We start from the raw sequence: 25,716 nt of genomic DNA on the forward strand, positions 1-25,716 counted from the left end.
CATCTTGCTGAATATCTTCTTCTGATCATTCCATTACCTGTAGGTCCTTGGGCATCTTTTCTTCTGACTTTTGAGTGGGTGTCTTTCTTTCATGGTGTTGATTTCCCTTATTTGTGGTGTGTCATGATTATATGCTTATTCTTTGCCTGAAAATCTGTTTGCCAGCTCTTCTGTTTACCACTGCCTGTTTCTAGTGATTAACAGGGGACAAACGGCTTGTCTCCCTTGTGTGTGGGCTTTCTAACCCACCTGGCAGTCAGTACATTACTTGGGCACTGCTCCGCCTCACTGAGTCTAGCACCCACACTCAAGGATTTAGTTTGTGGGTAAACACAGCTGCCATCCACTATCTAACACAAAAAGAAAAGAAAAATAAAGGCAGAGCTCCAAATGTCAAGTCCCAATTAACAACTCTGATAAGCTCTCTGATTAATAATCCTGATGAATTCCCCTTCTATTTCATATTTCCATTGTCTGTACCTCAGGCTTTGTCTTGCTCTCCTTTTCTATTGCAGATTTAAATCTATCTTTGCTATAGATTTATTATTATGTGTTTGTTTTCTAATATTTTTGTCATTTCATGAGATTTTGGCAAGGGAGGGAGAATAGACACAATAAAAAAAAAATCAACCTTTAATTTTCAATCATAAAAGCCCCCATAACTGTATTAAAATAATTAATATGATAAAAGTTTCACATTATTACCTTTCACAAGAATGCCATGAATATAAGCAAATTTCAAGACTAAAATGATCAAGCATTTTCAATAGAGTCTTTAGACAATACTTTGGATCTTAAAAAATTAAAAGAAACAAATCTGTGACACCTCAAAAGCAAATCTAACCAGTTCAATTTCATTTGGCTCCGGCATATATCAGAGAATCAATCCAGCCTGATAAGTGATGAATAGCTACAAACATATTACCTCTTCAACAACTGTCAAGTTGACATTCCAATTGTAGGAATCTAGTAAAGCTATTTAGTTTTTCTGAGAACTTTCATAATTGCTATAGCCAACATCTCTCTCTCTCTCATCAAAATATCCAAAGAAATGGGCTCAGAGGAGAGAGCATGTATGTGTGTATATGGCAGGGAAGAAATTGTATCCTCAGGGCCCAGAATGTAGTTAATATTCAGTAACAGTTCACTGAAATGAATTCAACAACAACAACAACAAAACATTTTGCCTCTGAAGGATCTAACTTTACTCTAGCATCTTGGGGCATACTTGGGCACATTTCCCTTCAGCTTATAACTATGGATATATTTTATACTACATACAACAAACCCTTAAGATTACTGTTGTTCTTTTCAGTTCCTCAAAAATTTATAGTCTGGTATGGCAAATACCAGTATTGAGTACAAGATGCAAGTAGGCTCATATAGAAAGGACAAAGAAGACAGAGGGAAAAACAGTCTAGGAACAGATGGGACAAAAGTCAGAGACGACAGTAGGCTTGGTTTATGCTGGGACAAGACTGAACCAGTCCCACTGTTAGCTCCTTGACTTTCATCTCATCTGTTCCTTTCCCTAGACTGTCTTTCTGTTATGTCTTGTCCTTTCTGTACAACCACATGGCATGTTGTGCTGTTATAATACTTCTCATGCATGCATGCATCCTAAGTCGCTTCAGTTGTGTCCCACTCTTTGCAACCCTTTGGACTATAGCCCACCAGGCTTCTCTGGCCATAGGATTCTCCAAGTAAGAATACTGGAGTGGGTTACCATGCCCTCCTCCAGGGGATCTTCTCGACCCAGGGATTGAAACTATATCTCTTATGTCTCCTGCATTGGCAGGTGGGTTCTTTACTGCTAGTGACATCTGGGAAGCCCAGCACTTCTCATAACAGACCATAATGCTTCCCAAAGTCAAGACCACAGTGACAGCACCTTTGTTAAGTTACTGTTAGTTATTTTGTGGACGTTTGGTCTGCTTCACACTACTTTTTTCATACAAAAAGAAAACTTTGAGATTTATTAAAATTCCTACTGTACAAAAAATAATAATAATTGACAAAGTCAGGGATAAAGGAAAGTAGAGGAAATAATCCAGTTAGAGACTGGCTCTATGGTTCTCAGAGACTGAGGCAAAGTAAATACTGTAAGTTTTTATATAAAAAATAAACTAGTTATGTTATACCAAAAAACAGAACATTTATAAGTATCTCCGGCTGCTAGAAAAGAAAGTGGTGTTGGAAAAGTTAAATGCCTTGCCCAAGGTCCCCTGGCTTCTTTCGTTAGAGGAAAATACTGGTCTCTTGACTTCAGTGTTATTGCTGCAATATCACACTGAAACCAAATACACAGTGAAAATTAGTTGCTATTATGGCAACCCCTGGGAGAAACAGAGATACCTATTCCCCTGTGAGGGATAAGAAATTAAGCTAAGAACCCAACACAATGTTCTGTGAGGAAGCTGGGTAGAGTGAGAAGATATGAAATGACCTGATCACCCTTAAAGAGGAAACAGTGGTGAGGCAGCAACCTCAGAGGCACATAAGATCCCTACTGCCAGAGGGAGTGGGAGGTTTAAAAGGCTGGGAATCCAGTTTCCAGAACATTCTATATATACACAGAGTCTTAGAAGAAGCAAATCGTTAAGTACTATACTAAACTATGACTGAGAAGACAGATTTTAAAAAACTTCCTAGGGCACAGGTCCAGAAGAAAACAAAAATTAAGGTCAAGTCTACATCAGCCAGTAACAGACTTCTGGGCCCTTAGATTCATTTATTTGGCTCTCCTGACTGTTTGGCTCAGTTTTCCCTTAGCAAGTGTAAAAAATGCTTGAACACCACCACCCTGGGATCCTGTTCAACCAATTCAGATAGCTGTGGCCTTTTAACTCACATCCAAGTGACTTGGCGTTGTCCCAATATCATTTCCCCTAGTAGAGCCTAAGCGAGAGAGTACACAGCTCAGAGAGCCAGGAGTTAACTGGCTGTTCCCATTCCAGAAAGGTCTGGTTCTTTTCCTAGATAAGGAAACAATACTATATCAAGATGTTTCTATCATTCAATATTACATATCACACTGGATCCACAACTATAAAAAGAGAATTAGTGGCAATACCACTGTCTATTCTTAAAGCATCTCTCTTAAGGCGCTTTAGGCAACTGAACTTTACTTTTCCAGCCCAATCCCTTGGGAAATAAATAGTGATGATTTATTAAAACTTACATCTTACAGATAAGAAAGACCAACAAAAAGAAGTTGAAATGCAGAAGGGGACAGAGTGTCTTGAGGCTACACTCTACTTGTTGAATCACACTTCTTCCTTATACAAAAGATACAGAACATGCACATTGACTCATATGGAGCTGACTGTCACTTACTTCACAGCACAGTGCTAAGGGACTCTGTGGACCTGGCCATATTTGGGCCCCCACTCTGAGCAGCCATGTTCCTTTGCCAGGGTCATGGTTTCCTGCCTTTTCTCCCATGAAACCTATTTTTGAAGATGTCTAAAACAGTTTTTGAATGGCAAGTTGTTTCCTCCTATACCAGCAAAAATCTAGGCAATTCCAATCATCCTTTACAACAATGTGGCCATAATAACCTCTTCAAGTTAGTCTGCCTATAATCAGTCTTTTTAAAAAATATACAACCGATTTATTGGTTTATATTGCCTCGATTCCTCCTGTCTTTATAGAATAGCATGACCCTCAGAGCCAGGGGGTACATTAAATTTATACTTATTGAGTTGCATTATTTTTTAGTAGGAAGGAGGCAGTAATGGCCATATAGAGGGAATAATCATAATATACAAAGAACAGTGAGAACGCATCAGATAAAATTAAAGAGTGATTACTCCCTCCAAAGTAAGTTTTAGTAAAAGATTCTGAAGGAAGACAGCTTTATTTTGGCGAAAGACATCGAACGGCCTGGGTACAAAAAGCAGAGATTATAAGAAGCAGGCAGTAGTGCCCCCTGGGTTGCCTGTTAAGAAGTCTGCCTTGTACAGTTTCTGGAGAACTTTAGAAATGCAAATAACCTGGACAGATTAACAGCACCCCAAGATAACTAGCAGGATACAAAGAAACAGCACCTTTCACTATGAGGAGGCGTATTCCTTCAGGCAAACAAAGAAACAGGACAGAGTCAACATCTGTTTCATATAACAGCTTGGCTGCTGAAAGAAGCAAACTTTAAAAAATGGCTTAGCTGACAACCCTCAAAAACCATTCAGTCACTATTGCACGGGCTGAAGTAAATGGGTAGATAAACACAACTTGCACTTTCCATACTACCCTCACAGCCTTCCTCTAAAGAAAAGAAAATGCAGACAAAAGCCTCATATCTTCCCTTTTGATTGGCAACTAACAGCAATGAATCCTGAAGTGTGAAAGATAGCCAACTGATTTTTAGCTTTGCCCTGCCTTCCTCAAAGTCAACTGGGAAGATAAGACAGCCAAAGAGTATATTGGGTGGGGACCGTGGCCAAGATAGGGGGATGGGGAAACAATTCAGACATAACTCATTAGAATATTAAAGGGAAGAAAACAAGTCATTCGGCAAAACCAACCATTTTTTGGTTGGTTCCAGAATTCAGTTCAAGAAAGAAAAAGCAATATTATGATGTCTGGAACCTTATCAATAAGTGGTAACAAACCAAATGTGTTAAGAGATGAAATTTTCCTCTCTGGATTCTATCAATTTGTGAACAAAATTTCAGAATCAAGAGAAAGCCATCTAAGAAGGTATAAAAAACTATTCATAGATTTAAGAACTGGACATTTCTAAGATGAAAAATTATCAGTGCTGTGATGTCACTGCAGTGACCACTGCGTCCAACTCAGTTAAACGCCAGATGCTTTGCTTACCTTAGTAATGTGGTTACAATAGATAAGTCAAACAGAATGAAATCAACTGAGAGGCACTAAGACAGACAAGAGATTTTTCTGGTGGAATCTGAAAACAGAAAAAAAGGTGATTAGGTGGAAAAGGACAAAAACATTTACTACCAACACACGTGCAGTGGCAAAAAATATGCTGGGCAGATAACCAAGAGCCCAATGAGGTCCCTTTCAGTGACTTTCAGGCAGAACACCATGCAGGAAAAGATCACTTTGTCGATGCGGGAGAGAGAGATGACCACAAAGGAAAAAGCAATCATATGTGATTTGTTTTATATTCAGAGAACTTGGGATGAAAAAGGCATTATTTAAAGGTGCTTTTGTGGGGTGTGAGGGAGTGAGGGTATAACTATAATAACAGTAAATCTTTCAGAAATGTTAGGGCCAGACAGTCTCTAAGTACTCAACCTACATTAACTAATTTGGTCCTCACAAGGATTACATGATATAGGGACTATTAGTACTACAATTTACAGATAAGGAAACAAAGATACAGGAAAGCAGACTTATCTGGAACCATAGAGAATGGCTGAGCTTAGAAACAAGTCACCAGGAGGAAGGAAAATCCTTCAAAAGATTAATCTTTCTGTCTATCCAGGATCCTGCTTGGTGTCTTACACAACACCCAGAAAAATAAAAATAATAGAGCAAGACAAGCAGAGTAATTAATTAAAACTAAAGGAGAAAGGATTTAGATTAGTTTAAAAAAGACTTTCCAAATTAAAAAATATGCAGGAAAAAAAAGTTCACTGAGAGATACTACAGAATGACCTCCATAGGGATCAGACCTGGATAGTGTTAAAAAAACGAATCCCTTCAAGTATGGAAGGGATTAACCCAGAACTTTGTTTTAGGCCTATCAGAAATATTTGACTGTAATTCAAGAAGAGAAGTTTAGTTCATGTTAAGAGTCTCCCCTTGTGTTGATTAGCCAATCTATGCAGGGACTATGCTTGTGTTGACACTATCAGTTCAGTTCAATTCAGTCGCTCAGTCGAGTCCGACTCTTTGCGACCCCATGAACCGCAGCACGCCAGGCCTCCCTGTCCATCACCAACTCCCGGAGTCCACCCAAACCCATGTCCATTGAGTCGGTGATGCCATCCAACCATCTCATCCTCTGTCGTCCCCTTCTCCTCCTGCCCTCAATCTTTCCCAGCATCAGGGTCTTTTCCAATGAGTCAGCTCTTCACATGAGGTGGCAAAAGTATTGGAGTTTCTGCTTCAACATCAGTCCCTCTGATGAACACCCAGGACTAATCTCCTTTAGGAGTCCTGACTGCTTCAGAAGGGAGTCTTGAAGAAACCAGAAGAGGAAAGCATGACTACAGCACTAGAGTCACAATTAAAATGGAGGAAGAGTTGACTTAACCTCTAAATAAAGAGAGTAAGACAGAAAATGAATACTAAAAGCAGCTGCAATGATTAGGGATAACATCCTACAGTTTTGAGCAGAGTGTTCATGTGTAATCAATACAGTGTTAATGAAAATAATACCAACATGTGAAAGCTTTAAATTGTTCATATAATAGTGGTAAGAACAGCAGCAGACAATACCTGGGAGCACTTCTCTTGTGCCACGCACTGGGTAAAATGCTTCATGTACAGGGTACCGTGGTTAAGCACAAGGGCTCAGATCGACTCCCAGAAATCCTTCTCCAAATAACTTTGAGCAAACCACTTGCCCTGTGTCTCACTATCTGTCAGATAATAACAGCATCTACTCTCTAGGCATGAAGTTGCAAAGATTAAGTGAGAACGTGTGTGGAGAGAAAATAGAAGAAATTGTAGAGTTCTAGAGTAATCAGTACAGCCTGATGAGTGGGACAGGTAAGATGAGGAGAACAGGTCATTCTCAACATAGTGTAAACAGGACTCACCCATCATACCACCAGGCTGGATCGTCTCTTTGTGTCATCCTTTATATTTACTTCCCTCTTAATTTCATTACTTTCCAAATTAATTTCAAATATTGGTTTTCACAAATGTCTCTATCACTGAACCACAGGTCTCTTTAAATATCATTTATCCCCAGTCCCTAGAATCATGCTTGACACACAAATAACTGTGCTAGAACGACTGCATGAACAGCAGGAAAAGATCACTTGAGAAAATTGCTATGAATGAAATTTATAGGAATTTTTAGGTGCGAGATATAAGAAATATCCTCATAAAAGAGAAAATTGATAACAGCATAGAATTCTCTCTGATATAAATTAGGTAGTACACACACACACACCAGTGTGTTTGTGAACATAAGGTTTGCTATTTATAGTAAGATCTACCAAAAGTGACTTTCATTTAACTCCATTAGTCATTGTTATTTTATTCTAAACCATTTCTTACTAGATAAGGAACACAAGCTCACACTTCTTCCTATTTTGAAGAAGTAAAAAAAGTAAGAGAGGTTAGGAGCAAGTGATTGAAAACCTTGGAACCATGCGAAAAGGGTAGAAGAGGGAATTAGAAGGGAGAAACGGGCTGGGCCAATCTCCTGAATTAACCCTAGGAGAAGCAGCAGAGCATTCCAAACTTCAGCACAGTGCGGGCTTTTAGTATCTGCCTACCTTTACACCTAGCTTCTTGAATTTCTTCCTTGATTTCAGAATCTTCGCCTGGATTGACAACCTGGTTGAATTCTGATTAACCTGTCTTCTGAGTAAACTCTCTACTGGTAAATAACATTGATTTTAAAATTCTCAACTCTTTCCTCTTGAACTTAGAAATTCTTGGGTCAAGCAACTTCCTCTCAAACAATTTAATTTTAGGAGGTCATAACTTTCCCTAAAGGCCTCGTATCTTATATTGGGATGAGCCTCTTGGGGTGTAAGATTTACTTAAATTCTATGAAAACTATACTCTCTATGTATGTTAGTCTGCTTTTCATGCATTCTTGGCTGATCTAGGGCCCAGTCCTACCCCAGGTAGAGGAGGTGCTCAAAAAAAAATTTGTTGAGTAAAGGAATTAGTGAGTGAAAAGTCAAGCCCTGAACTTCCTCCACTGCTTGCTTCTGAGCACACAACAGAGGATACACAAATAGATTCTATGCAGAAAATCGCCTCCTTGAGAGCCTCTCACCTGAAAACAGCTATTAAATTTTCAGGGATAGAAGAATCTGTGCTTGAGTAATCTGCTCTTCAACACCACCTGCCAAGCACCACACATCACTAGCCTGAAACTGATGTATGGATCCCAACCCTGAAGCTCTGTCGTGTACCTACATCTCTCCATTTCATCATGCAAGAGGCACAGCTAGAGTATTTCCACCAAACTCTATAGTATCCTCTCCATTGTAATTTCCATTTCAGTAATTTCCAGGGCATACACAGTTCAAATGGCAACCCACTCCAGTATTCTTGCTTGGAGAATCCCAGAGACGGGGGAGCCTGGTGGGCTGCCGTCTATGGGGTCGCACACGACTGACGCAACTTAGCAGCAGCAGCAGCACACCGTTCTTCCAACAAAATTAAACTCTGCTTGGGAACAGATGGATTCCCACCTTATACACCCCTTTCCTCTAACTTGATCTTTTGAGTTGTACTGAGTTTCAATGGCACAGTTAAGATTATAATAAATTCTGCACTTTTAAAAAATTGTTAAGATGCATTTTTATATCATCAAAGTAAACATCAATAATAAACATCTTAATTAATCAATAGTTTCTTACATCTGGAGGGTATTTAATAAAAATTTTGCATCTAGCCTAGTAATAATAATATTATTAAGTATCAGTAATATTTAAAAATAATAGAATTCTCAAACCATTCAATTTGATTCCATGGATGTTTATACTATAATATTAAAATATTTAATAAAGTCTTAAAATTTTTGCACAGAAAATTTTTCTATTATAAAAACATTCATGTTTATCATTTTTTCAGTCAAAATGACAAAACCAATGCCAAAGAAAAACCAGAATTTATCAACCATAGTTTAAATATTAATACTATAAAAGTCAAAGTGGCTATAAAACAGACTGACAGAAGTAAACCTGAAAAGATCAGCCAATACATCATTATATAAAAATAAGAAGGCATAAAAATACTATTAGGATGGCATAGGTCTGGGTTTTAATTTCATCAATCTAATAAAAGGTCACAGAATGAGCATTAAAAAAAAACCCAAAAACAGAATAAGGTCAATATCACAAACTGGTTAAAGAGATGGAAGAGAACTCTCTTCTAAGTCATTAAACTCACCCATACCATACTGAACTCCAGAGGACTTATCATGTTCCTATGCCATTAGAGAACGTAGCAGGTTCACTGAATTGACTGATTTCTTTGTTAACCTACTTACATGGGTTAAGACCCTGACCGACACAAAATACAATCAAAAAAATCCCAGACAGAGAGTGCAATGAAAGACTGAGTGATGTATAGTTTGGGGTAAAGCCTATCCAATAAATGTGCTTGACCAACAAAGAACCTATTGGCAAAGATTTATTATCAGAACAAACACATTCTAAAAAGATCTAATACAATAAAACCTGCAATATGAATACAAACTACTCTAAAATACAGTTCTTTGCCTAATGTATAGCTTTTTTCCATGATTATACTAAAACTCTCATTTTTTCACTTCAAGAATAAATTTAATCAGAGAAGCAAAACCAATGAGTATAGAGTATAAAATGGCACTGGTAGCGTAGCGCTACATAAACAAACATACATTTATGTCAATTAGAACTCTTCAACCACCTTTAATATATATAAAGAAAAAATATTTCTAGGAAACGTATTACCAAGAAAAAGGGTAAAAATAAGTCACCTTCTAGAATAAAACATCAACATGTTTTAATTATATGCAATGCATTAATATGAACTTAGTAGAAGTTAGAGTCAGACATAGAAAAAATATATGATATACCTCCAAGTTCTTTTACATTCAAGATGGCATTCTGGAATGGCACTGCTTTTATACTAAAACCTACAATTAGAAAACAATAAACAAAGAATTAGCAACTTAACTTTTAAAAATGTATAGGATTCTCAAATTCTCTTTTTGGCAGATGAAGAACTATTTTTCATAGCTCATATTTACACCAGAAACACATAATTTTCAAGATAAATTATAATCTAGTATTATCTTCTATCATTTTGCAAAATATAGTTGTATGCTACAGCAAAATATAACTCTTTTCTTCCAAATCCTGCCTCATTCCTTCATACATAATGCGTCTTTGTAAATTTTACCAGTTGTGAGAAAGACACTTGAAAGTATAGAGAAACTCCAAAGAAGATATTCAACCATAATCTTTACATCTAATTCCTAAGTTAATCTTCCCTCACATATAACTTAGCAACCCTAAAGTATCTAAATTATAACCATCTTATATTGGAATTACATAGTATTTAACCCACTCTAGTACTCTTGCCTGGAAAATCCCATGGACGGAGGAGCCTGGTAGGCTCCAGTCCATGGGGTCGCTAAGAGTTAGGCATGACTGAGCGACTTCACTTTCACTTTTCACTTTCATGCATTGGAGAAGGAAATGGCAACCCACTCCAGTGTTCTTGCCTGGAGAATCCCAGGGACGGGGGAGCCTGGTGGGCTGCTGTCTATGGGGTCGCACAGAGTCGGACACGACTGAAGCGACTTAGCAGCAGTAGCACTGTTAGTATTTTCTCTCGCGGACATGGTTAAACTCATACATAAATTTTTGTTAGATGTACAATCATAATTACCCATTTATGCATTTTATAATGCATTTAATAAATGACTTATTATCAAAGTATATTCTGCATATAGTGCTATGATTAATTCTGTATTTAGACTTAATTATCATAATCTAAGACAATCAATTCAGGTGTAAGGTGAATGTACATTTACCTATACACACACACACACAAATACATATACTGAATATTTCTGAAATGATCCATAAGAAACTGGAACATATAATGGGAAAGAACTAGGTATAAATCTTAAATAGGAGCGATTCTTCAGTTTCATTTAAATGTTTTGCACATACAGGTACTTCTTTTTCAATTAAAAGCTCTACTACTTTTTTTTTTTATTTTTTAAATAATTTAAAAAATATTTTAAAAATATTTTTAATTGGAGGATAATTGATTTACAATGTTGTGTTGGTTTCTGCCATATATCAACATGAATCAGCACAAGTATACACATGTCCCCCCCAACTCTTGAACCTCCCTGCCACCTCCCACCCCACCCCACTACTCAAGGTTGTCACAGGGCACCAGGTTTGAGCTCCCTGCATCATACAGCAAATGCCCACTGGCTATCTATTTTACATATGGTACTGTATATGTTTCAATGCTACTCCTTCAATTCGTCTCACCTTCTCCTTTCCCGACCCTGTCCACCATTCTGTTTTTTATGTCTGCATCTCCATTACTGTCTTGCAAATAGGTTCATCAGTACCAGGTTTCTAGATTCCACATACATGCATTAATATATGATATTTGTCTTTCTTTTTCTGACTTCACTCTGTATACTAGGTTTTAGGTTCATTCACTCCATTAGAACTGACTTAAATGTACTCCTTTTCATGGCAGAGTAATATTCCATTACATATATGTACCACAGAAATAGCTTCCTTATCCATTCATCTGCCAATGGACATCCAGGCTACTTCCATGTCCTAGCTATTGTAAACAGTGCTGCAATGGACGTTGGGATACAAGTATCTTTTAAAATTATGGTTTCCTCAGGCTGTATGCCCATTAGTGGGACTGTTGGGTCTTAATAAAACTACTGTTGGTAGTTTTATTCTAGTTTTTTAAGGAACTTCCATACTGTTCTCCATAGAGGCTGTATCACTTTTCCATCAACAATGCAAGAAGATTCCCTTTTCTCCACACCCTCTTCAGCATTCATTGTTTGTACATTTTTTGCTGACTGGAGTGAGGTGATACCTCATTGTAATTTTGATTTGTATTTCTCTAATAACCAGTGATGTTGAGCATCTTTTCTTGTGTTTAATGGCCATCTGTATGTCTTCTTTGGAAAAAATGTCTGTTTAGGTCTTCTATTCGTTTTCTGATAGAGCTGTTTGTTTTTCAGGTATTGAGCTGTATGAACTGCTTATATATTCTGGAGATTAATCCTTTGTTGGTTGTTTCATTTGCAATTATTTTCTCCCATTCTGAGGGCTGGCTTTCAATCTTGTTTCCTTTGCAAAAGCTTTTCCTTACAAAAGCTTTTAAGTTTAATTAGGTCTCATTTGTTTATTTTTGTTTTTATTTCCAGTACTCTAGGAGGTGGGTGAAAGACGATCTTGCTGTGATACATGTCAAAGAGTGTACTGCCTGTTTTCACCTAAGAGTTTTATCGTTTCTGGCCTTTCATTTAAGTCTTTAATCCATTTTGAGTTTATTTTTGCATATGGTATTAGGAAGTGTTCTAGTTTCATTCTTTTACATGTAGCTGTCCAGTTTTCCCAGTAATGTTTATTGAAGAGGCTGTCTTTTCTCCACTGTATATTTTTGACTCCTTTGTCACAGATAAGCTGCACTTGGGTGAATTGGTTTATCTCTGGGTAAAAGCCCTACTAATTTCTAAAGCTTATTGAGTAATTCCTGAACACCCCATCGATTTAAGGCATTAAGCATTATTTAATATGTACAATTACAAGATAAATAAGACACAGTCATCCTTTCAAGAAACTATCAACAAGGTAGAAGGAAAAACATACAAATACTTTCATTGAAGCAAGTACTAGAAAAGTTAAAAAGTGCTGGGAAAGGTAAAAAGATGTAAATTACTACATGTGTAAAAACAATTCTTTTACATGGTTTTGTTTTACTTTATACATAAACAAGTTAATATGTGCCTTATTATATACTCTATTATTACCACTCCTCTGTTGTATATTGCCCTAGAGCTTTAAGATTCTATACATCACCTTCTACCAAGGAGTCAGAAGCTCTATGACTGTGGTCAACTTACTAGCCTTGGTTTTCATTGTTTGAAAACCAGGATGATAGTATCTACGTCACAAAGCTGTGATAATGTGTGTATTATCTTTATCATAGAGCTTGGTACAAATAAGCATACTACATAAAACTGCCAACTTCATATTTCAATTGACGCCATGTTGATGATTTTATCATTAGGTACACATATTTTTTGCCTACCTGAATATATTACAGACTCCTAAGACAGAAATTCTGGTGCTCATTTATTTATTAATCTAAGTACTTAGTTGGAGCCTTGAGTGTTATCACTGAACGAAAAGTACCTTTGTTGGAGTTTATGCTCAACTGGAGTGTAAACAGTTGAAATTTGTTGTGTTGTTATTGTTGTCCAATCACTAAGTCAAGTCTGACTCTTGGCAGTCCCATGAACTGCAGCGCGCCAGGCTTCCTGGTCCTTCACTATCTCCCAGAGTATGCTCAAACTCATGTCTGTTGAGTTGGTGATGTCATCCAACCATCTCATCCTCTGTTGCCCCCTTCTCCACTTGCCCTCAATCTCTCCCAGCATCAGGGTCTTTTCTAATGAGTTGGCGCTTCGCATCAGTGGCCAAAGTACTAGAGCTTCAGTATCAGTCCTTCCAGTGAATATTCAGTGTTCATTTCCTTTAAGATTGACTGGTTTGATCTCCGTGCAGGCCAAGAGACTCTCAAGAGTCTTCTCCAGCACCACAGTTCAAAAGCGTCAATTCTGTGGTGTTCAGCCTTCTTTATGGTCCAACTCTCACATCCGTACATGACTACTGGAAAAACCATAGCTTTACAGAACATAAACGTTTGTTGGGCTCCCTAAGAATCTTTCAAAACGTACTCTTTCAGAGTGGCTTTCATGCAGACAGACACTGTGGGCATAGCATTGTGGTTAATGGTAGATGCAGTCACTGAATCTTAGCAAAATAGCAGGAGGAGTAGGAGGCAGTGCCCTGTGGCTGACACACTGGCATGTATCTTGACCTGTAGGAAAGCCTCTCCAGGTGTCTGGCCTCTGGGAAGTTAAGGAAACTCAGTGCCAATCACAATACTCATGCTGCCACTGAAATCTGCCCACGGGAGACTTAGATGCTTGAATTTATCTGCCTACCTCACAGGGGTGTTAAATGGATTAAAAGGCAATGATTATGAAATCCTGAAAACAAAAACCCTATGTAAGTGCTAAACAGTCTATCAGTGGTTATGTTCAGGATAAACTCGAGTGTGAATTTTCCAGAGAAATGGGACAAACCCCAACTTTGAAAAGGAAATAGTTATGGAGCATACTAGCAAAGTTTAATCTGCTTTGATTCTTAAAAGCTGACAATATGCAGGCACCCAGAAGGAAGTAGTATTTTTTCGCAAACTGCCACACCCATACGCAAAATACAACTTTAGAAATTCACTGATCTAACAGGCAGATTATATGACGATTCCCATCTTGAATCCTTGCACAGACTACAAAAATGTCCTCTAGCATTCACTTTAAGCAAAGTAAACCAGCAATGTTATTTATAGGCATATAAATGTTCCTTCAGAATACTCATAAATGTTTTCTCTTCACATAGAACATGTGTGGCTAGATTTATACTGCAAAGGTATATGTAGTCTTCCACTTTGCTGTCTTCCTATTATTTTTACAATATAGCTGTGGTAATTAATGTTCAGAGGATAAAGCCTAGATAACTAGTCCAGAGAATGTACTATTCATAGAAGAGAAGCAGTATTTTTCTATGTTATTCCTCCTGTTTGCAAGGATTAAGAAGAATTAAAATGTAAGGACACATTTTTGGTTCACCAAAAGAGCAATCAAGAAGAACCATCAGATCAACTGTATTTTATTCCTTTACACTGAATTGGATGAGGTCAAGAAGGGAAATTAGTATTTAGTAGAGATACAAAGGTCAATTCATCAAAACACCTCTTTTGAAGGATCACTCTGAAGAATAAAAACCTGTGGATTGCATAGGCTCCACAGTAAGAATATCTGGGTTCGAATTCTGGGTCTACCATTACTAACTGTCTGAGCAAGTTATTAAATCCCTCTGTGCCTCAGATTCCTCATTTGTAGAGGAAAACAGTACTCAGTGCTATAAAGTGTTGTTGTTTGTTTTAAGAAGTAAAACCAAAAATTGCGATTACTAATGGTCATCAAATGACCACTGAAAGCTTTCTCCCAATCAAAATCATGTGTGGCCTCAAGCTCAGGTATATTATGAAAGCAGTGGTAAAAGTAAGAGTTACTGAAGACACAATCAAAAACAAACATTTATTGAGGACTTCCATAGACTAATATTTGTGGTCCTCCACATTTCTTTCCTTCTCAATCAACCAGTCACCAAAGCCTTTCAGTTTCTTCTGCCTAATAGTTCTCAAACTTGCCTACTTCTCTCCATCCTCACAGCACAACTCTGATCAAACCATCCAGTAAGCCTCCTAACGGAACTCTGTTATCAGCCTCCTCCATCATCCTCATACACCAGCAGAAGTGTTTTCCTGAAATGAACCTCTGTTCACACCATTCACCTAGTTAAAATGGTCTGATAGCTTCTCACTTCTCAGGAGATAGTTCAAAATATCTAACAAAGCTCTATCAGATCCGATTCTTCTTTCCTTCTCTAAGCTTATTTTGTACCATCTCCCCCTCATTTATATTTGGTTTCTAAAACAAGCTATACTCCCTCCACCTCAGGGCCTTTGCACCTACTGCTGCGTAAGTGTGTATTCTTTGCTCCTCTGGGAAACTAGTCACCCTTCAGGTGTTTGAACTTCACTTTGTCAGGCAAGCTTTCTCTTTGCGTTCCTAAAATAGGTTGATTTTTTTTGGATCCGTGTGCTTCTACATGACTTTCACATTCCTAATTACGTATCAGTTTATTTATTTATGTCTGTTCCCACGATAGACTGAAAGGATTCTTAACAGAGACACAATGTATGGTGTATCTTGTATGCCAGTGCTTGGTCATAATAGGATCTCAGTATTTGTTTAAAGATCTGTGTGAAGCGTTTATATTTGTCAGCCCTCCACTTCCAAGGGTTCTGCATCCACATATTCAACTAACTGCATATCAAAAATATTTGGGGAAAAAAAATTCCAGAAAATTCCAAAAAGCAAAACTTCAATTTGCTGCACACAGGCCACCATTTACATTGTATTAGGTATTATCAGTAATGTAGAGATAATTTGAAACATACAGGAAGATGTGTGTAGGTTACATACAAATACTGTATTTTTATATAAAGGATTTGAGCATATTCAAATTTTGGTATCCATTGTAGGGGAGGGTGGTCATGGAACCAGTCCCCCTCAGATACCAAGAGACAACTGTGTATATCCTAATTTAGCTGTTATGACAATCCCTAAGTTAATGAATAACTACTGTTGCAGGAAGAAAATGAAGCCTAGAAGGGTTATGGACCTAGACAAAAGGGCTAAGTGCTGCATTTAAAACCTGACAGGTCTCATCAGTTCACCAGAACTCCACCCTATAGCACTTCCTCCACATACCAACAAGCTGATGTATTTTATACTATTTTGTCCACAGTTTTGAACCTAAAGATTGGTGGAGCTGATTGGAAAAATACACATATACCTAATGAGCCCACTAATTTATTTTCCCTCTTGTTTTATAAATAATCCAACACAAGGAATCTCTTTTGATTCTTGTGTTCTCAGGTCTGTACTACATTGCCTTATTAATGGAATAAAAGTAATAGTATGAGTTTAGAGAGTAGTTTTTATTAGATATTATTAATTAAACCATGACCTTAGGAGGTGAGGGGGAATGTTCACCTGACTCGGTCAAGACAGGGTGCTTGCTCTGTTGCTTCTTCGAAATAACGAAAGCATTCCTCTGATGCACTTTTCTCAAGGAGGCAGTGAGTGGATGGGACAAGACAGGGTCCTAGAAGTCCTAGTTGACTGCTATTAGACTCACCAGCCACTTTTTCCCATTGATTCTGAATCCCCGCTCTAACATTTCGATTCCACTATTTGTATTAAACAAGGAGGAGGGAAAAACAGTAACAACTGAGTCAATCATCAATGGCCTCCAGTATTTGGCTGAAAGGCTCATGGGTAGGTCTCCTGACTCCATTCAAACAATTTGATGGCTGAAGCCTAAGTTACGTAGTCATTTTTTCCTGGCCTATTTAAGCTACATTAGTAAGACTGAAACCTCCCCTAAGATTTAACCCCACAAATTTTAATAAATATATGAGTTAGTAACTCTTTGGGGAAATAATTGTTTGCATAGACTCAGTTTTTGTCTTTGAGTCCTTAAATCCAAAAAAGCCTGTGATACAAGGGAGATGGATTTGAAAATTTTTATGCAGGGAAAGCATTACTGAAATCGTAACAAAATTAGGTTTGGGAAGGAGGTTAGTCTATTTTTATCCATTGTGTGGAACACATAAGTATTTTACTTGGACCTACAGCCCAACCTCCACCCTTCCCCCACCTCCCATAACACATATGCAAGTCTGCACATTTGTACACAGATACTGTGTGTGCTTCTCAGATCCCTGGATCACTAAAGAACTGCTCAAGGAAAGACATTCTACAGATCTGGTAGCCTTGACTTGAACCAAGGGACATGATTAATGGCCATGGTAGTTTTGTGGTGTTTGGACAATGGTCTAGCGAAATTTTAAATATGATTTCAACAACATAAAAGGAAATTTAATCTATCAGTACTTATAAAACACAATCCTTTAGCAGATACAAAATCTGACTTTCTAATTTATTTCCTAACACGTATGCACAAAATACTAAAGTTATTAAAATCTTCAAATTTTCATAAACTTTCTATATTTCTTTCAAATTATAATTATTTTGTATTTTAGCTGAATGACATAACACTTTACAAACTTTCAAGTGCAGCAATATACATCCCTAGAAGAGATTTTTCAACCTTTTTCAATTCCAAGTGTTCAATTTTCTCTAGATTATTCTCTGTGTTACAACAATATATTATCCTAAACCTATAGATTCCACTCCTCTGGTTTAAAAAAAAAAAAGTGAATACTGTGTAATCTACAGGTTAACAGCCCCTTTTATCAACAAATGCTTCGTGCTGTGATACAGTCTAGGAATCCACTCTGGACAAAGTTCACTTTTGTTTCTAGACCAATGTGCAAGCTACTCAATTTTTTCCCCTCTATCAGCAGGACCTGCTTTTTGCAGGATTTCTTGGTCCTTTGAGTTTTGACAATTTAAGTATCTTTTAAAAATTATGTCAAAGTAAAAGACTGCTGAAGTTAACAATCCAGCACAGTTTGGATTCCCTTGACTTATGAAGAAAAGGCAGGGATTCTTGCCTTGCTGAATTAAATAGACATATCCTTCTTGTGATGTGTTTTGATTTTAAGAAACTAATTCTCAATTTATCTTTTCAACTGTTCCAAACTCTCCCAACAAATATTTCATTTTTAATTGGCTTGATAGAATTGAAACACTATAAAATAGAGAAATAATTTAGTAGAATAAAATTTCACACATAATTCGACCATACCAACAAAGCCTATTGTTATTTTTTACATTTTTTTCCCATTTTCAATTTAAAAGCAGTTTTGCAAGGTTTAATTTTCAAAATGTAAATTTAATTTTCTTCTACAGAAGGCTGTATATGTTTCTCAATATATGATCATTTCAATCGATGTACCACAATTTAATTAACAGACTCCTTTGATACAGAACATTTAAATTACTTTAAAGTTTCAGTTATACAAAATGTTGCAATCATTTGTTCATATAGTTTCTCTGAAATTACATGCTTACCGTAAATTCTCAGTTGACACTATTACTAGGCCAAGGGATGTAAATATTTTGGTAACCTTTAATTTATATGAATAACTGCTTTCCAAAAAAAGAGGGGTAGGCAACACCAATCACAATGTCACCAGTAATTCATGCGCATACAAAGGTAACCACAATCTTCATAGCACTGGGACAAAATTTAATGAAAACTTTGGTAAATTTAGCTATAAATTAACATTTTAAAGGAGATCAGCCCTGGGAGTTCTTTGGAAGGAATGATGCTAAAGCTGAAACTCCAGTACTTTGGCCACATCATGCCAAGAGTTGACTCACTGGAAAAGACTCTGATGGTGGGAGGGATCGGGGGCAGGAGGAGAAGGGGACGACAGAGGATGAGATGGCTGGATGGCATCACTGACTCGATGGACGTGAGTCTCAGTGAACTCCGGGAGTTGGTGACAGACAGGGAGGCCTGGTGTGCTGCAATTCATGGGGTCGCAGAGTTGGACACGACGGAGCGACTGAACTGAACTGAACTGAACATTTCATTTCTTTTCTAGTAAAATTGACTTCTGATAAAGCTGTACCTTTCTGTTTCCCATTAATTCTTTTTATGAATTTCTCTTTGTGAACTTAGCTTAATTTATCATTTAGATTCTCAGTACTATTTGAGAATGTGACTGAATTCTCTAAATGGGACAGTCATAAACTCTCAATAGCAGTGCTTTCACTTATATTTTTCCTCTGAATTTTAGCTTTCCAGTCTTTCAAAATTTTCATCTCGTTAGGACTCTTGCTCCTTCACTGTGTACATTATTCTCCATAGGCCTCCTGTGACGGTTTCCCCATCTCCACATCGAGTGTTCACATGGACGTGTGGCCTTCTGACCTCCACCACTGGGTTCTGTCATTTATTACAGGACCTTTCTTCTACCTCCTTCGTTCTTCTTCCACTGCATACGTATACAACAAAAGGAACTGGAAGTTGAGTTTGAGCACAGCAGCAACGTCTATCTGGACTGGGGCTCTGTGGGTCCACTGATAACTGAAATCATTCTTATCTCCTCTGCCTCCACCCCTCCTTCCTCTGTCACCACTAGTTTCTCCAACATCTTGCCCACCTTCATTAGCTACAATAAACACACAGACTCAACCAACAAGCATCTACCCCTTCTCTTCTACATCCTCACCTCACACCTCACGCCCAACTCTGCTCTCCCTTTAACCATTACAAGGCCCTCCCACTAAATCCAGGGAGCCTCACCTTTGTCAAGAAAAGTCTTCTCTGGGCTCCAACATTCTCTTACGTGCTTCTCCGTCCTCTTTGTACCAGCAAACAGAGTTCTTTCTTCCCGTGTCAGTGTTACCTAGCACAAGCTGTGTCTCTATGCTTTACCACTTTACCACCTGTCGTTGTTGTTCGGTTGCTAAGTCGTGTCCGACTCCTTGCGGCCCTATGAACTGCAGCACACCAGGCTTCCCTGTCCTTCACTATCTTCTGCAGTTTGCTCAAACTCATATCCATTGAGCTGGTGATGCCATCCTGCCATCTCATCCTGTCTCTCCCTTGTCCCCCTGCTTCAATCTTTCCCAACATCAGAGTCTTTTCCAGTGAATCAGTTCTTCATATCAGGTGGCCAATGTAATGGAGCTTCAACATCAGTCCTTCCAATGAATATTCAGGGTTGAATTCCTTTAGGATAGACTGGTTTGATCTCCTTGCTGTCCAAGGGACTCTCAAAAGTCTTCTCCAGCATCACAGTTCAAAAGCATCAATTCTTCGGTGCTCAGCCTTCTTTATGGTTCAACTCTCACATCTGTACATGACCACTAGAAAAACCTCTGCTTTGACTATATGGATCTTTGTCAGCAAAGTGATGTCTCTTTTTTAACATGCTGTCTAGGTTTGTCATAGATTTTCTTCCAAGGAGCAAGCGTCCTTTATATTTCGTGGCTGCAGTAACCTTCCAACAGTGATTTTGTACTCCCCCCAAATAAAATCTGCCACTGTTTCTACTTCTCCCCCATCTATTTGCCATGAAATGATGGGACCAGATGCCATGAATTTAGTTTTTTGAATGTTGAGTTTTAAGCCAGTTTTTTCACTCTCCTCTTTCACCCTCATTAAACAGCTCTATAGTTCATCTTCACTTTCTGCCATTAGAGTGGTATCGTCTCTCACCTCTTAATAATGTCCCACTTGAAGCTGTGACATTTGTTTATATGTGGACCTTTGGATTTCCATATACTAACTTTTAGGGAATTTGTTTATCCATCTGAATGAATTCAATATTTGGCTAACATTTGTCCACCATTCTGTCTGCTTCTAGTCTTAAAGACAATATTTTCCAAAACTAATGATTGAAGTTATCCTTCAAATTTTCACATCTCCAAAATTATCAACTCTAAATTCACATTAGCCATCTCTTAATTTATTGGTGTAAAATTGCAGATTTCATCAAATTTTATACATAGAAAACATAGCAAACATACAAAGTTCTACTTATCCCTTGCCAATCTGGAAGCCCTTTCTTTTTTCTTGCCTGATGCACTGCCTAGAATCGCCACTACAATGCTGAATGGAAGTGGTAATAACAGACATCCATGTCTTATTCTTTATCTGACTGGGAATAAGTTTTGTATTTCATCATTAAGTATAACAATAGCTATAGATTTTTATAAATGGCCGTTAAGAGTTGAGAAAATTCCTTTCTGTTCCAACTTTGCTGAGAGTTTCTTTTTTTCTTATCAGAAATCAATGTTTTTGTATCTCTTGAGATGATCAATATCAGCTTACTGATAATGTAAGTTAAATTTATTTATTTTTGAATGTGAAACCAGTCCTGTATTCCTGGGATAAATGTTACTTGGTCATGATAATATTAAAGGATAATACCTATTAATATACTACTGTTAGATTTTATTTGCTAGATTTTTGTTTATATTTCTGGCATCTGTCTTCATGAGGAATATGGTATGTTACATTTCTTGTAATATTGTTGTCTGGTTTTAACATTAAACTTGCTGGTCTTATACAAGGAATTTGAAAGTTTTCCCTCTTCTTCAATTTTCTGAAAGACGTTATGTAGCACTGGCATTAGTTCCTCTTTCAAATGTTCAAGAAAATTTACCAGTGAAACCAACTAGTTTTTTTAAAAAAAAACTATAATTTCAATTTCTTTACTAACTACAGATCTGGGTGTTCTATTTATTCTTGAATGAATTTTGATGATTTATCTTTCAAGGAATTTGTCCATTTATGTTGTCAAATTTACTGGCATAAAGTTGTTCATAATATCCTTTTTTTAAAAAGAGATATATACATATATTTTTTTCTTTTGGACGGTGCTGGGTCTTCACTGCTGCACGTGGGCATTCTCCAGAGAGTGGGGGTTACTCTCTGTTGCGGTGCATAGGCTTTAGGCACACAGGCTTTCAGTAGTTCTAGAGCGCTGGCTCAGCAGGTAGTTGTTTTGTGGCATGTGGGATCTTCTCGGACCAGGGATCAAACCCGTGTCTCCTGCATTGGCAGACGGATTCATTACCACTGAGTTGCCAGGGACGTCTCCTGTTCATAATATTCTATTATCCTTTTAATATTTATAGAATCTACCTTGATGTAACCTCTCTCATTTCTGATGTTATAATTAGTGCCATCTTTTTTTTCCTCATCAGCTTGGCTAGAGTTATTATAAATTTTATTGATCTTCTCAAAGAACCAGCTTTTGATCTAATGAGTTTTCTCTATTGTTTTTCTATTCCACTGATTTTCACTTTGATCCTTATTATTTCCTTTCTGTTGCTTACTTTGGGTTTAGTCAGTTCTTCTCATTCCTTAAGGTGGAGGCTGAGGTCACTGATTTAAGGGCCTTCTTTTCCTGATTCAGGGGTTTAAAGCTATGAAATGCCCCCAGTGTCCATGCTTACAGACATCTCATAAATTTTGATGTGTTATATTTCCATTCTGTGTAAAATACTTTACAGTTTCTCTTTTGATTTCTTATTTGATCCATTGATATATAGAAGTAGTTCAGTTTCCTAATTGGAGAAGGAAATGGCAACCCACTCCAGTGTTCTTGCCTGGAGAATCCCAGGGATGGGGGAGCCTGGTGGGCTGCTGTCTATGGGGTCGCACAGAGTCGGACACGGCTGAAGCGACTTAGCAGCAGCAGCAGCTTCCTAATATTTGGAGACTTTTCCAGAGATGATCTTGTTATTGGTTTCTAATTCAATTCCACTGTGATCTGACAACGTATTTTAATCCTTTTTAATTTACTGAAACTTGTTTCATGCCCTCAAATATGGTCTTATTTGAGAAGACGATTCTCTGTTGCTCTTGGGTAGAGGGTTCTATAAATATTAATCAGGTCAAGGTTGTTGTTGTTCAAGTCTATTACCTGTTAGCTGATTTTCTTCATATGTGTTCTATCAATAATTTAAAGTATTGAAATCTTTGTAATTGTGGGTTTTGTCAGTTTTTGCTATGTGTATTTTGAAGCCATTATTACATACATAAATGTTTTAGCATCATTATGTCCTCTGATTCAGACCCCCTTCATCATTATGAAATGAATTTCTTTATTCCCAGAATTACTCTTTGCTCTAAAGTCTAACTTGTCTGATATAATACAGCCACACCAACTTTCTTTTGATCCCTAGTAGCATGATATATCGGAGAAGGCAATGGCACCCCACTCCAGTACTCTTGCCTGGAAAATCCCATGGATGGAGGAGCCTGGTAGGCTGCAGTCCATGAGGTCACTAAGAGTTGGACACGACTGAGCAACTTCCCTTTCACTTTTCACTTTCATGCATTGGAGAAGGAAATGGCAACCCACTCCAGTGTTCTTGCCTGGAGAATCCCAGGGATGGGGGAGCCTGGTGGGCTTCCATCTATGGGGTCGCACAGAGTCGAACACGACTGAAGCAACTTAGCAGCAGCAGCATGGTATATCTTTTTCCATCTTCTTACATTTAACCTACTTGGGTCTTGCTTTTAATCTAATCATATCGTTTTCAGTCTCTTCATTGAAGAATCTAAACCTTCTGCATTTAATTTGATGACTGATGGTCAGATTTGAATGTATCACCTTGCTATTTGTTTTCTATCTGTCCCATATATTCTTGTTTCCCTTTTTCCTGTCTTTTTAAAACTATTTTTTGTAATTCTTTCTTATCTCATTTATTGCCTTATTCGCTTTCACATTTTGCTTGTTACTTTAGTGGTTGCTTTAGGCTTCATAACATACCTTTAATTTATTATAGTCTACCTTCAGTTCAGTTCAGTTCAGTCGCTCAGTCGTGTCCGACTCTTTGCGACCCCATGAATTGCAGCACATCACGCCTCCCTGTCCATCACCAACTCCCGGAGTCCACCCAAACCCATGTCCATTGAGTCGGTGAGGCCATCCAACCATCTCATCCTCTGTAGTCCCCTTCTCCTGCCTTCAAGTGTTATTAAACTACTTCATATGTAAGAACCTAACAGTAGAATACTTCCCGTTTCCCCCCGTGACTTTTACGCTATTGTTCTCATGCATTTTACATTTATATGTTATAAACCCCCCAATATATTGCTACTGTTTTTATTTATACAATTAATCTTATAAAGAGATTTGAATAAGAACTAAATCTTATACAATTACCCAGTAATTACAATTTCTGCTACTTTGCTTTGTACAGATCCAGGTTTCCATCTGGAATTACTTTCTTCTGCTTGAGGAGCTTCCTTTAGCATTTTCTTACAATGTTGGTCTTATAATGTAGGTCTGCTAGCAATAAATACTTTCACTACTTTTGCATCTGAAAAAGTCTTTATTTTTACTTTCTTTTTGAAAGACATTTCTGTTGGATGTAGGCTGATAGTTTCCCCCCACTTTTGTAGTTTAAAGATGCACTCCACTGCCTTTTCCCTTGCATTGGTTCCAGTCAGAAATGTGATGTCACTCTTATCTTTGTTTCTGTGTGATTTTTTTCTCTGTTGTTAAGATTTCCTTTTTGTATTACTCAGCATTCTCCAAAGAAACAGAACCAACAGGATGTGTGTCTACACACAGAAAAATGTTTATAGGAATTGACTCATAACATCATGGAGGCTGTCAAGTCCAAAATCTGCAAGGTGGGTCAGCAGACTAGAGACTAAGGAAAGAGTTGATGCTGCAGTTTAAGTCCCAAGGCCAGCACAGACTTCCTTCTTGCTCTGGGGAAGTCAGTCTTTTGATCTATTCAAGTCTTCAACTGATTAGATGAGACAAACTGCATTATATAAAGAACTTTACTCAAAGTCTGCTGATTTATATATTAATCTCATTATATATATACACATATACATAAACAAACACACTCACAGAAATATCCAGAACGTTTGACTACATATCTGAGCACTGTGGCCCAGGCAAGTTGACACATAAAATTAACTATCACAAACTATCACTGGCTTTAGTAATTTCATGAAGACATGACTTGGTGTACTATCTCTTGTGCTTGTGGTTCGATGAATGTCTTGGATTTGTTATTTATCTTCAAGACTGGTAACATTTCATTCACCATTTCTTCAATTATTTTTTTCTATCCCTTTCTCTACACCCTCACCTTGATACATTAAAATATTAGGTGTTATTCATATATTAGGTGAATTGAAGTTGTTCTATAGGTCACTCCCCTGGGAAAGGAGTAGGACAAGGCTGAATTGTCACCCTGCTTATTTAACTTATATGCAGAGTACATCATGCAAAATGCCAAGCTGGATGAATCACAAGCTGGAATCAAGACTGCCGAGAGAAATATCAGCAACTTCAGATATGCAGATGATACTGCTTTAATGGCAGAAAGGGTGAAAGAGGAGAGTAAAAAAAGTGGCTTAAAACTCAGCATTCAAAAAATGAAGATCATGGCATTCAATCCCATCACTTCATGGCAAACAGAAGGGAAAAAAGTGGAAACAATGACATTTTATTTTCTTGGGCTCCAAAATCACTGCGAATGGTGACTGCAGCCATGAAATTAAAAGACGCTTGCTCCTTGGAAGGAAAGCTATGACAAACCTAGTCAATGTATTAAAAAGCAGAGACATCACTTTGCTGACAAAAGTCCCTATAGTCAAAGTTATGGTTTTTCTAGTAGTCATGTATGGATGTGAGCATTGGCCCATGAAGACGACTGAGTGCTGAAGAATTGATGCATTCAAA

At 37.6% G+C, this 25,716-nt stretch overlaps 1 protein-coding gene across 2 annotated transcripts in view; it reads right to left on the reverse strand.

Moving 5' to 3' along the window:
* Window positions 1–25,716, reverse strand: part of ARL15 (ARF like GTPase 15) — a 470,719-nt gene that overhangs the window by 273,657 nt on the left and 171,346 nt on the right. For both annotated transcript variants that reach the window (XM_086361689.1, XM_086361688.1), the window contains one exon: window positions 9,728–9,787. In XM_086361689.1, coding sequence (XP_086217815.1) covers window positions 9,728–9,787 — 60 coding nt within the window. The remainder of the gene's footprint in view (window positions 1–9,727; window positions 9,788–25,716) is intronic.

This window comes from Bos grunniens, chromosome 20, assembly GCF_055505025.1.
Source record: "Bos grunniens cultivar Pamir isolate PY7600 chromosome 20, Bosgru_T2T1.0, whole genome shotgun sequence".
NCBI lineage: Eukaryota > Metazoa > Chordata > Mammalia > Artiodactyla > Bovidae > Bos > Bos grunniens.